General features: G+C 40.0%; 1 protein-coding gene across 3 annotated transcripts in view; it reads left to right on the plus strand.

Annotated features, from left to right (window-relative positions):
- The window catches only part of elavl2 (ELAV like neuron-specific RNA binding protein 2), a 41,957-nt gene extending 30,419 nt beyond the window's left edge, over positions 1-11,538 (plus strand). The window contains exons 5-8 of one of the 3 annotated variants that reach the window (XM_050067326.1): positions 1,952-2,105; positions 4,581-4,806; positions 5,556-5,594; positions 8,820-11,538. In XM_050067326.1, coding sequence (XP_049923283.1) covers positions 1,952-2,105; positions 4,581-4,806; positions 5,556-5,594; positions 8,820-9,150 — 750 coding nt within the window. In that variant the 3' untranslated portion in view covers positions 9,151-11,538. The remainder of the gene's footprint in view (positions 1-1,951; positions 2,106-4,580; positions 4,807-5,555; positions 5,595-8,819) is intronic. The other 2 variants (XM_050067328.1, XM_050067325.1) reach the window with 2 other exon arrangements.
- Positions 11,539-11,864: the final 326 nt, after the last annotated feature.

Here is an 11,864-nt window from a genome sequence, read left to right on the forward strand (position 1 = left end):
CCACCTGTTGCACAAAACGCACACAGCAGTGTTTCCCCTAGGATGGAGTTGTAGCAGCGGAGGTGAAGCACACGCATGAAAAATAATTTTCACATGCGTGAAACTTTTTTGTATGCTTGCAAAGCACAGCCTGCTGGGATGTTTCTATGTATCTACTGGCACCAGAAGGGCTCTTTAGGACTAAGTACATAGAGTACATGTGTGCACAGTAATGAGCAGGTGAAATGTCTGTCTAGCTTACATATGAGGTGTCTCAAGATTTAGGAACATACAATTGTATTGAATATAATAAAAGTAAAAAGTCACTTGACATGCTGTTTTGTGCAATGACCTATTTAAGTGTTGGAAGATGTTATTTACGCGACAACGCCTGAACGCAACACAAGCTCAGCATGAGTGCCGTTATTATATGAAGCGTCCGTTGCGCAAAATAATATCAATGGGGGCTGTGGGCAGGACATTGTTACACAGTGTGTGCCTGTAAATTCAGGCAGAGAGACTGCTGCATCAGAGCCGAAGGAGCACGTTTTAAAATACATTTATTTTATCAATTAGTTATTAACTTTTACTAATTTTAGCAACTTGCCCGATCGGGCAAGTGAGTTGTTAGTTTACATGCCAGACCGTGAGTTTTACTTGCCCCGGGCAATCGGGCAATCCTTATTGTTGAGCCCTGACCATGATATTTTCATTGGTATCGTACAGTGGGTCCCAATATTGGTACCGTGACAACACTAATCTGGAGGGGGTTCATCTGCAAAAACTAATGAAAAACTAAACAACAATATGCGGTATTCGGTACTCGGTATTCGGCCAAGCGTTTAATATTATTCGGCTTCGGCTTCAGCCACAAATTTTCATTTCGGTGCATCCCTAGTTTTCAGCAAGCAACTCGGACTAAAACTAAATTTAAAATAAATGTCGGCATTCACACTGCTGTGACAGATCAATGCAGTTTCCCTCAGGTGTGTTATGACTGAAGAGGAAGCACGTTTTTGTTTTGCTTTGAGTGAATTTAATTGATGTGTAGGTTTTTCTCAGTCTGTTCATTAGCCACAGACAGATAGTATCGGCAGAGATGTTTGCTGTAGCAGTGACTGGCTGTGAGTGTGTGGAGTGTGCCTACGTGTGCGTCATCTTCGACTGACTTTAATTCTTACCAAGAACTGCATTTGGGTTTTTTGTTTTTCTTCTTTTGCTCTTGTCTGTACATTTATTGAGTCTTAAAGTTTTGGGAAAACCCAGAACTTTCAAGTTGAACCATTTTTCACCTGGAGTAAATCTGCGTCTGTTCACATTTTCATTTTATATCATTGTGATGAGTGTGTCTATCCATGTCAATATTTGCGAGTTAAGTTTCAACACACCTTGTAGAGTTGTTTTCTCATGTGCCATAATGCAGACATTTATTTAAAATTGTAGAAAAAAGAAACTGCGAGTTTTTGTATTGGAAATGCTACAAATAGCGACTGTTTGTCCACCTGAGACATTTCAGTGGATTCATCAATATGCTGAAATGATATCAGCGTTATTATTTGTAGCCTTATAAACCATGCTGTTATTTCATTGCACAGCATCATAAGAAACTTAATTTGATGCAGACATTTGAATTAAGCATTTTTGTTTCTGCTACAAGGCATTACATGTGATTGCATTAGCAGCTGAATGCAGTCTTTGTCACAAACACAGTGACATGTGGGCTCCAGACCATGAGTAAATTTAAAGAAAGCTCAGTCCGGTTAATTGCGAGTTAGTGTTTGCGTTCTCTCTGCCAGAAATGGGTCACAGCATCTGCTCCTGTGCTTCTGTTTGAGCCAGTGTAACATAAAAAATGATGAATAGCCTACCCTGATCGCAGACAGTGTGTTTTAGAGGTATGCAAGTTTAACACTGCGTATGCTAAAACTGGCTCTAATGTGCTGGTGCTCATGTGAACTGTCTCTGTCTGTAGGTTTCCTATGCGCGTCCAAGCTCCGCCTCCATCAGAGATGCAAATTTGTACGTCAGTGGCTTGCCAAAAACCATGACTCAGAAAGAACTGGAGCAGCTCTTCTCTCAGTATGGACGCATCATTACCTCACGCATCCTGGTCGACCAGGTGACTGGTGAGTAGGACATGACAGCTGTCCCGTTTTGCTGCACTCCTCCCCACTCCCCTTCTTTTTTGTTAATTTTTTATTTTACTTTCATTTTTTACTTTGCTTCCTTTCCCCCCTCCTCCCCCCAGTGACTCCCTAACAAAATGACACAGCCAGGCCTGAGAAATACATCAGAGGTGGTGTGGGTATGAGGTCCCCAAAAATGCAATTTTCCACTAGAGGTGTTCATAAATATGCATAGATGGATAGAATATGAAATGGGTGTAAAGTAGCAGGACTCAATGCTTCATAATTTCTTTTTCCCTCCAATCTCCCTCCTGCCTGCACTTACCTTCTCTTGCTATCTTCCCCTTTCTCTTCCCATCCCCAAGGTGTACATGCAATGCCTGTTTTTCATGGCAGGAAATGAAATGCATTTAGAGCAGTTATATTCTCTATTTCTCAGCTGTCATGTGGAAGCAGAAACCCTTATGAAACACTAATAAACAGAATCTTTCACTGAGATATTTCCCAATGGTTCTGTCCCTGTGTGCTGCTGAAACGTATGATATTTCTTCAGGCATGCATTATGGGAATGGTTGTCTTTATTTTTCAAACATGAAACCACTTTTCTTCCTGAGAATTCACTTCCAGTTTTACTTTAGTATTAATGGAAAAAATCTGTGACCCAACTGTAGGCAAAGGGGAAACCCAGCCACGGAAATGTTAAAGCAGGGCTGCAACCTGTTACTGCTCACAAACTAACAGCTGACACTGTATGCAAAGGCATTTATGGTTTCTGATGACTTTTTAATACAGTGGCTCTCAAGGACAAAACTCAAAACTCAAAACAAGAATTAAAGCACAAACATTATGGAAATGCATTCCAAATCAAATACTGGAGTGCATACAAAATGATGCACTTCTAAACGACAAACAAACAAATATCAAATCGACAATTGTGCAGCAGGAAGTAGTGCTACCAGCAGCATGGGGCACTGCAGTGATGGACCTCTTTTGACTTGGCAAAGGCAAAGATACTGAAGCTCAAGGCTGAGTGGAAGGCAGCAGGAAGAGACAAGACCAAGAGCGAAAAGACATGCATGGATGTCCCAAGAGGGCAGTGAGAGGTAAATAAGTTAAAGGAATAATGTTTAAACTAACTTCTAAGATCTGTTGGCTTCAATCTGTTCAATAGGTTTATGAACCGGTGGGTTTACTTAAAGTAGCTAGCTGAGGGTGTGTGTCCACATAGCGTTTTTCTTCAGCAGAAAAGAGGGGGCAGTGCGCCAGGGACCGCTTCATAATAGATGCTCCCAGCGTTTTGTTTTTTTAAATGATGCACTGCGTGTGAGCTTTGATCTATGACAACAATATCTTTGGATGCTGTGCTACGTTAACAATTGATAACACAGTTGCTTACAATGTACAGTGATGTAAACACAACACTCACCAGTAACATTGAGTGTCAACCGGCAAATCTGCTCAGTCTTTGTTTTGACAGTAGTTGAGCTAAAGGAGTGGCAGTGACATCACCAGCACCTTTTCTGAAAAGTACAGACAAAAAAAAGCTGAAGCTCTGGAGCAGCGCTTGAACTCTGAGAGGACGCCGGCGCTAAGAAAAGAATGCTTTGTGGACACAGGCTCTAATAACACTGATAGATAATGCAGTAGGTAGATGATAATGCTAACTTGCTAATGTTACTATCACTTCACACAGACAGTGCTAGCAGTAGTTAATGTCACGACATTACTCCAGTTGTGTGTAAAGTTCGGGTTAGAGTGATGTTTAGATAAAAATGTTTCTTTGTGTTTTTTTTCCACGTCTCTGCCGTCTTGGGACGTCTGTGCATGTCACAATCTTCGGCCTTGGTCTTGTTTCTTCCTGCTGCCCGCCACTGTCCCATGATGAGAAAGCGTATTGCTGCTGGTGCTCAGACAAAACAAGTCCACTTTTTCACCTCCACCATGGTTGTTCTCTCTCTCTGCACATTTCTCCTGTGCTTTTGGTATTTGCATCATTTCTTGATTTGGGATGGGTCACTACGAATGTTTACGCTTCTGCTTCTTGTTTGTGTTTCAATATTTGCAGTATTAAGTTTGTTTATACAACTCAGATGTTGCTAATTGGGAACGGTGTGCCTGCTGCCATCATTGCATTAATCAGAGTTTTAGCTGGTAAAAGTATTCTCTCTTGTAATGATTCAAAACTTTGTAGTATTGCAGGCAGGTGGTGCACCCTAGCAGCAGCGCACTGCATTTTGAGGTGCCAATTGTTTTCACAAGGTTCGGGTAAAACAGTCGTGGTCAGATAATATAATTATTGTTAAATCTGTAAATTTGTGATGTGTAAATCTGCCAATAACCTCAGTATTTTGACCCCTAAATTACTGTTTAAGTTGTGTTGGTGACGTTCACACTGCATATCATTACTGAATGTTTTCATAGCTGTCAGGAGAAACTCGGCATATGACTAATCTTATGTTAATGTACTCTCCTCAGGCGTTTCCAGAGGGGTTGGCTTCATTCGTTTTGATCGGCGAGTTGAGGCTGAGGAGGCCATCAAGGGTCTTAACTGTCAGAAGCCGCCCGGTGCCACCGAACCCATTACAGTCAAGTTTGCAAACAACCCCAGCCAGAAGACCAGCCAGGCACTGCTGTCCCAGCTGTATCAGTCACCCAATCGAAGGTACCCAGGACCCCTCGCACAGCAGGCACAACGCTTCAGGTAAAAGGGGCACACCAAAAAAAAAAATCATCATCTGATTAGAGCCACCATAGTTAATACTGCTAGTGATTTTGAGTCTGTTGACCCTCTGAGGCTCTTTGAAATTAGCATTTAAATTGTCTCACAGCAGTATTTTGAAAATATTCTGTTGGAGCTCATCAATACTCTGGACAGAATAATTTTTCCCCATTTTCACATTTTCAACTTTGCTGTGTTCCTCCTGTTGCAGACATAGGCCTATACCACGATTGGGTTTGAGCAGATTTTGACAAATATGAAAATGAGATGAGCAATACTCTGGTGGATAAATCAATAGTCTGAGTTTTTTTTTCTTTTCTAGCAATTAGCCTAGTTAGTGGCCATAAATGTGGAAATGAATCCATAAATTAATTTGCTTCTCAGTCCACTGATAGACCTCAGTGGTATGCAAAAAAGTCAGTTTGTGGAAATTGAATCTTTATGTAATAAGCTGTGGAAGCTGCAGTGTTTCTTGCATAAGCTGATATTTCTATATGAACAGACTGTCTCTGGTTGGCTCTGCTGTGTAGGTTGAATATTGATAAACAAGTTTGGTCAACAGGTTAATAAGGACATGATCGTCTTGGGATTCACTTGAATAGAACTGACGTTATTATGGTATCAGAAATATTACTCATCTCTGTCATCCTGTCAAAATACATCATCAACCTCATAAAAAGCGTCCGTTATAATGACATTAATGTGTGTGTCGGTGTTTGTTTGTTTTTTAGGTTGGACAATCTGCTGAACATGGCGTACGGAGTCAAAAGGTAAATTGATTTTCTTCTTTATATTCCATAGTCTGCTTTAATTGATCCTGAGGGAGAACCAGACCGAACATGAGGGAGTTGATGGGATACCTTTTTTTTTCCTTGTTTATTTTTCCCTGCATGAGCTCTTGGCAACATTGCGTAGGTAGTTAACACTGCATACGGTAGCACTGATTCAAAACGAGGTTGTTGATCAAAGGAAAATGCTTTTGTGTGCATGCATTAGTGCTCAACCTCTACAAACAAATATATACATGATCCAGTTGGTGTGAGTGAATCAGGCTGTTTGTCTTAACAGCAAGTGATAATGTAAATATTTAGCGTGTGTGCAAGATGCAGAAAGGTAGACTTGTGTATGTCAGGAGTGGGGAGGGGGGAGAGAGGAGCCACACATGCTCACAGAGAGAGACCAGTGATGGTTATCGCTGAAGACTGCCTGCTCCTCTGACCTGGGACAATCACCCTTCCTCTGCCACAGTACAGTAGAGCTGGATGCTGGATTCGTGGGGATGATGCTGATTTGGAGGATGGATACATTCTGCTGATATACATGTATCGACACACTTTCAATTTAAGTATAAATCATGGGAAATTATTTATCAAAGTTAGATGCCAAGTTATACTTTTTAAAATCCACGTTTCTCCTACATTGAGCCCATCGTAACTTCTTAATATACCTAATTTGAAGAGGGACAGCTTGTCATACAACAAGGCCCCTGTGGCATTCAGACCCAGGACCATCTGAGTAGGAGGTGGCAGTCTGAGGTAGTTTGTAACTTTTTTCATATTTAAGATTCAATACTTTATTGCCATACAACTTGCACAAGTCATTAGGGATTTGCTGCAGTGCGCTCTACATAGTAGGACAACCACAAAACAAAACAACAAACCAGAAAACAAATAAAAACAGGAATAGCAGACATAGGACATTCTTCACGGCTTACACAGGGTCACATTTGTCATGAGAACAGGTCATACCTCATACGCCTTGACATGTTTCAAACCTGGATGTTAGTCCAGGAGGCTAAAGTCTAAAGTGACTAGTTGCCAAAACTGTCACTTTATTCACACAGCGCTAAACGAGACAGATAATCTGTGACAAAAATCATACCCCTCTGCGTCTAATGGCCTTACCACATGTAAATGAAACTGACCAATCTCAGCCGAGGAGTCTCTAACGCAGCTGTCAGTCATGTGAATCACTGCCGGTGAAATGTGACAAGCTGTCAAGATTCTGTAACTGCATTGTCTATTTCTCACCTCAAATGTTTTCAGAAACATATTTTAGTGCAAGTTTAGCTGTAAAGAGGTGAAGTTGGTGGTGGATGGTGCTTGGTACATCTGTGGAAATTAAGCTGGGTCACAAATGTTCTCATTTTCCAGCTAAAGACTACACTAATATATTTTTCTGAAACATCTGAGGTGAGAAATAGGCAGTGCAGCTACAGAAACTTGATCCATATTTGATCAGCGCTGCCTAGTTTGGCAGCTTAACAGCAGTTTATGAGAAGTGATTGATTGATTGACAGTTGCGTTACAGACTCCTTGGCACTGTTTGGTTGTTTGTGCCATGCCGCAGTCTGACTCGAGTGAATGCCATTCGCGGCAGTAGGAAGAGGAGGAGGGACATGATTTTTATACAGGCTCAGGATTTTTATACAGGCTATCAGTCTCATGTACTACTGTCAGAATATAGTGACAGTTTCAGCAAATATGACAAAGTTATTTTCATAAAAGTTACTAACTGTAGCTTTGAGCTCTGAGCCACCGTGATGTGCAGGTAACTGAGGCAGCAGTTAAATTCATTCAGCTGCAGTGTGTTAAAAGCAGTAGAGTCTGGACTGTGCTGCTAAATACAGAGTGTGATAATTCCACATTGTAAATTTCATCAAGCATACCTGCTAACGTATACACTATACTGTTTATCTGATTAGAAGCATGATGATTGCCTTCTGTCATGTTGAGCCAGACTCTACAGCGTACACTTTAATCCCTTATGTACAGTTCTCTTGATCTTGATATGAGCAAGTTCAGTCTTTGTGCTTTAAAAGTAATTTTGACTTGTAATTATTATGACGTCCCTCTAAAATAAGGTTACCGACCGACTAGAATGAGGTCAGTGACAGTGATGCAGCGAAGTGCTTTAATCTTGACTTAATGTCACAACATGTCTACACTACTTGTCTACATAACAAAAGACAGAATTTTGCCATGCCTTACTTGCTATTGCACAAAATTGCATACTTGTATTTTGAGCTCCATACTCTTACCTTGATCTATTATGGACAGCCCTGTCCTGTTTTAAACTTTGTTGCGTCAGACGTCTTTCAGGATTCGCCAGGATACCAGTTTGTCTAAGTTCAGTTTTATAAGAATGCCTTCCTCAAGTATGATTGAAGTCCAATCCCCTGAAAGCTCAAAGGCCCATCACCGGCGACAATAGACTTGTGATTTCTCTTCTGCCCCGCTCGTTGGCTGACGTCTTCGTTGCCAAATCTCTCTGCGTGTCCTTGATGCTGGGAGCACACCTGTCATGGTGGATGTTCCCTGAGAGGCCAACTGGAGCAGCTAATCTCATGTGACACCTGCTGCAATAATTCATAGGCTTTCCATGCACTTTGAATTTTGTTTCTTCAAACTGCAAAACCACATTTACCAAAAGCCGGGGCTTTTGCGTGCCTCCAGTCCTGGCAAAAACTCCAACTTTAATATGGTGCTTATTTACCATTACAGTTTGCCCCCTTTGTTTTTGAGTAAATAACTCTGTGATCTGTCTTTGAAGCCACAATATGAGCTCAAAAAGCACATTTCTAAGTGTGTTATGCTGTTGTTATGATCTGGGGCTGATATGAGATAACCGCCTGTGTGCATGCATGTTGACTTGTATGTGTGCTGCACTTTTTGCTGCTCAGTCAGAACGATAGTTCAGCTTCTGGACGAGGCTGACTTTTTAATTTAATATCCAGCTGAAGAAAATAAAATAACTTGCACATCTACTGAGTTATTAAAAAAACAGTTTCTAAAAATAAAAAGGAAGGTGTTAGCACTGACTGTAGCAGCACTGTAAACACTGCTCAGAATAAGGCATGACGAGTGCTGATCTCTGTAGAGACTTGTCAGAGTGTGTTAGGCTTGTTGGCACAATCTCTTGTCTTCTAAAAAGGCCAATTTTGTCCTCATTTTTGGCTCTTGCCTTGAACCATGTTATTTTTTTGTCTTTTACAGCAGGTTCTCCCCCATGGCCATTGACGGGGTGACCAGCTTGGCTGGCATCAACATCCCGGGGCACGCAGGCACTGGCTGGTGTATCTTCGTCTACAACCTGGCTCCAGATGCAGATGAGAGCATCCTCTGGCAGATGTTTGGGCCGTTTGGTGCCGTCACAAACGTCAAGGTTATTCGCGACTTCAACACAAACAAGTGCAAAGGATTTGGTTTTGTCACCATGACTAACTACGACGAGGCAGCCGTGGCCATCGCCAGCTTGAATGGATACCGCCTCGGGGACAGAGTGCTGCAAGTCTCGTTCAAAACCAACAAAACACACAAAGCCTAATACCCACTGAGATTGTTTCTAGAAAACTCAGCAGAAAATGGAAACAGAAAATGGAAGCGCATTGACCGTAACTTTCTACATTAGTAAAAACAGCTTTGTAAATCAGTGTTACGAAGAAAAACAAAATTTAGCGTCCAACAATGTGATTTTTTTTTTCTTTTCTTTTCATTGCTACGCTTTGAATCTTCTCAATATACTTTAAAACAGGAAAAAAAATACTGCAGGTTTTAACGCCTGTGATGTTGAATTATCTTGCTGTCTTTACAGATGGACCATCTAAAACGTTACTATAGGTTTTGTCATTTGTTGCACATCTGCTTTGAAACAGTAAGTCTTGTAAGGTTTGTGTAGTGATTACTTTATTTAATTTTTTTGTATTTCTCTGTGTCCTGATTTGCCTTAGGTGCATTATGCCTTCAGTGGTTAGCAAGTACTTATTTTGAACTCTTTGCAGTTTTGTTGATTTTGTAAGTATTCCGTTCATTGTAATATCAGTTGGTTATTGGTTGGCTGCATAATGTTGCTTATTGTAAACTTAATGGATAAAAGACAAAAAAAAAATTCTTAAAGCAGTACCTTGCCAAAGAGCTAAGAACCTCTTTGATGTGGGTTTAAAAAGCATCTATTTTTATAAAAAGAAAAATTTGGAGAAACTTTTTACTGGACCTGGAACAAAATATTTTGACTTGGATACTTTGAGAAATATCTTCATATGACACCTTGTGAGCTTTTGAACTTTACAGGAAAGTTTGCAGTGGTTGAAATTTCTGGGGAGATTTATGATGTAAAAGATACCTTTTGAGATCTTTGTATTATCTTTAGATTATAGAATCAATGGCAGTGCTGGTTTCATTTGTAAAATCATCTGTGGGTCCCCCGTCATCCTGGTTGTTACATGACTAGCGACTCGCTTTCCAGTTTGATTTGGAAACGGACAAAAATACAAAGGTTTATTCGCAAAAAGTGCATGCAAAATTATAACGTGGAGATATCTTAAATGGGGGATAAAAATCAGTTCTTCCTAAAGGATTCCCTTCAGACGGAGCTCATGGTGTTTTGTGGTGTAACTACGATATATCATTAGACTGATTTTGTCTTAATATCAACCAATAAGGGTTTTTACATACTTTGTATGAAAGATTGAGGACAAGCCAATGAAGGCAGCAGCTTAAGAAAAACTAGTCTGAAGAATAGAACGGATTACTCCTGAGCTTTGAGCTATGTAAATAAGTCCTTTTTTATGTTGAGTATTTGGCAGACTTCTTTTGGTTCTCGTTTGGACTTCATCGGAAAGTGTGATATTATATATATCGTTTTTCTTTTCTCTTTTATGGAGTATGTAAGGTATTTTCATTTTGGATATTAACCTTTTGAATTTGAGTTTCCCTTCAGTTGAGATACTTGATTTGTCGTCCCATGGACTAGCATTACAGTGCATCAAATTTGTTGGTTGTTTGGTCTGTAGATAGTCTTGCTTCGTAAAAAAGAAAAAAAAAAGGTATTAAGAAACTATAGACATATGTTTTTGTTTTTTATATATAAACATTATAGATATATATTTATGTGGTAAAGAATGGATATAAACCACAGTTTTGAACTATTTGATTAGTTTTTTTTTTCATACTCATATATATACGTAATGCATATAACCTGTCTTTAAAATCGTAAAAAGGTGTATATTGCTTTATTCACTTTGGGGGAAGGTCAGTGAAGCAGTTCCATTACCGATAGCTAAATTGGTTGCAAGAGTTTGTCGAACAACATCGCAGTACTCTCGAACAAACAAACGGAGGCTAGCGGAGCCTTAGATGCACTGAATACTGCACCTGCATCCTGCTTGGTATTTAAACCAATTACTAGTCATGCTTCCCCTTAAATGAGCAGTGTGCTATGCATTATATAATTATCTTTGCAACTGCTTTTCTTGTTTATCTATTCCTTCTTTGTGTTACTCGTAAAAGTTAAATTTAAGTCTAGATGATTTGTGATACTTGCTGCTGTGGGGTAGAGACTACATTTTTCATGCCTGACCTGTCATTGTTGAAAATAACTTTTTTCTTTTTGTAACTTCTTCATGATGATTTGGTCTTGACAAATTGTGCTGATGGTCCGGCATGAAAAATGGTTCCCTCCCACCCCTCTTATCTCAATTCTTAATATAAGAATGATTATTTATTTGAAGTTGTATAGTCTGACTTGGTTCACAGCGTTTTTTGGAATAGAATATCTTTTGTTGAGTATTTAAAAGGATGTACATGTTCTTTACTTTGTGTTTGGATACTTTGGATTTTTTCCATGTTCAGTACATCAATAAATAAGTTGAAGGGCAATGCAGCTTTGTGAATGGACCCCATCATTCCTCACAGAAGTGGTTTTGCCAATTTAACATGTTAAACTGTCAGCACTTAATGTTTCTCACCATTCTGTCATGTCAAATTGAAATTGTGTAACTTTTTTTCCAGACTTTATCCCTATGTTTTAGTTTAAAGATATGCTATGCAGGAATTGTCAGTTGCTGTTTGGTGGTGCAATGGTCAGCATTGTTTCCTCACAGCAAGAGGGTTCCTGGTTTTCTCTAGGTACTCCAGCTTCCTCCCACAGTCCAAAGACATGCAGGTTAATTGGTGACTCTAAATTGTCCGTAGGTGTGAATGTGAGTGTGAATGGTTGTCTGTCTCTATGTGTCAGCCCTGTGATAGTCTGGCGACCTGTCC

Source organism: Epinephelus moara, chromosome 17 (genome assembly GCF_006386435.1).
Source record: "Epinephelus moara isolate mb chromosome 17, YSFRI_EMoa_1.0, whole genome shotgun sequence".
Taxonomy (NCBI): Eukaryota; Metazoa; Chordata; class Actinopteri; order Perciformes; family Serranidae; genus Epinephelus; species Epinephelus moara.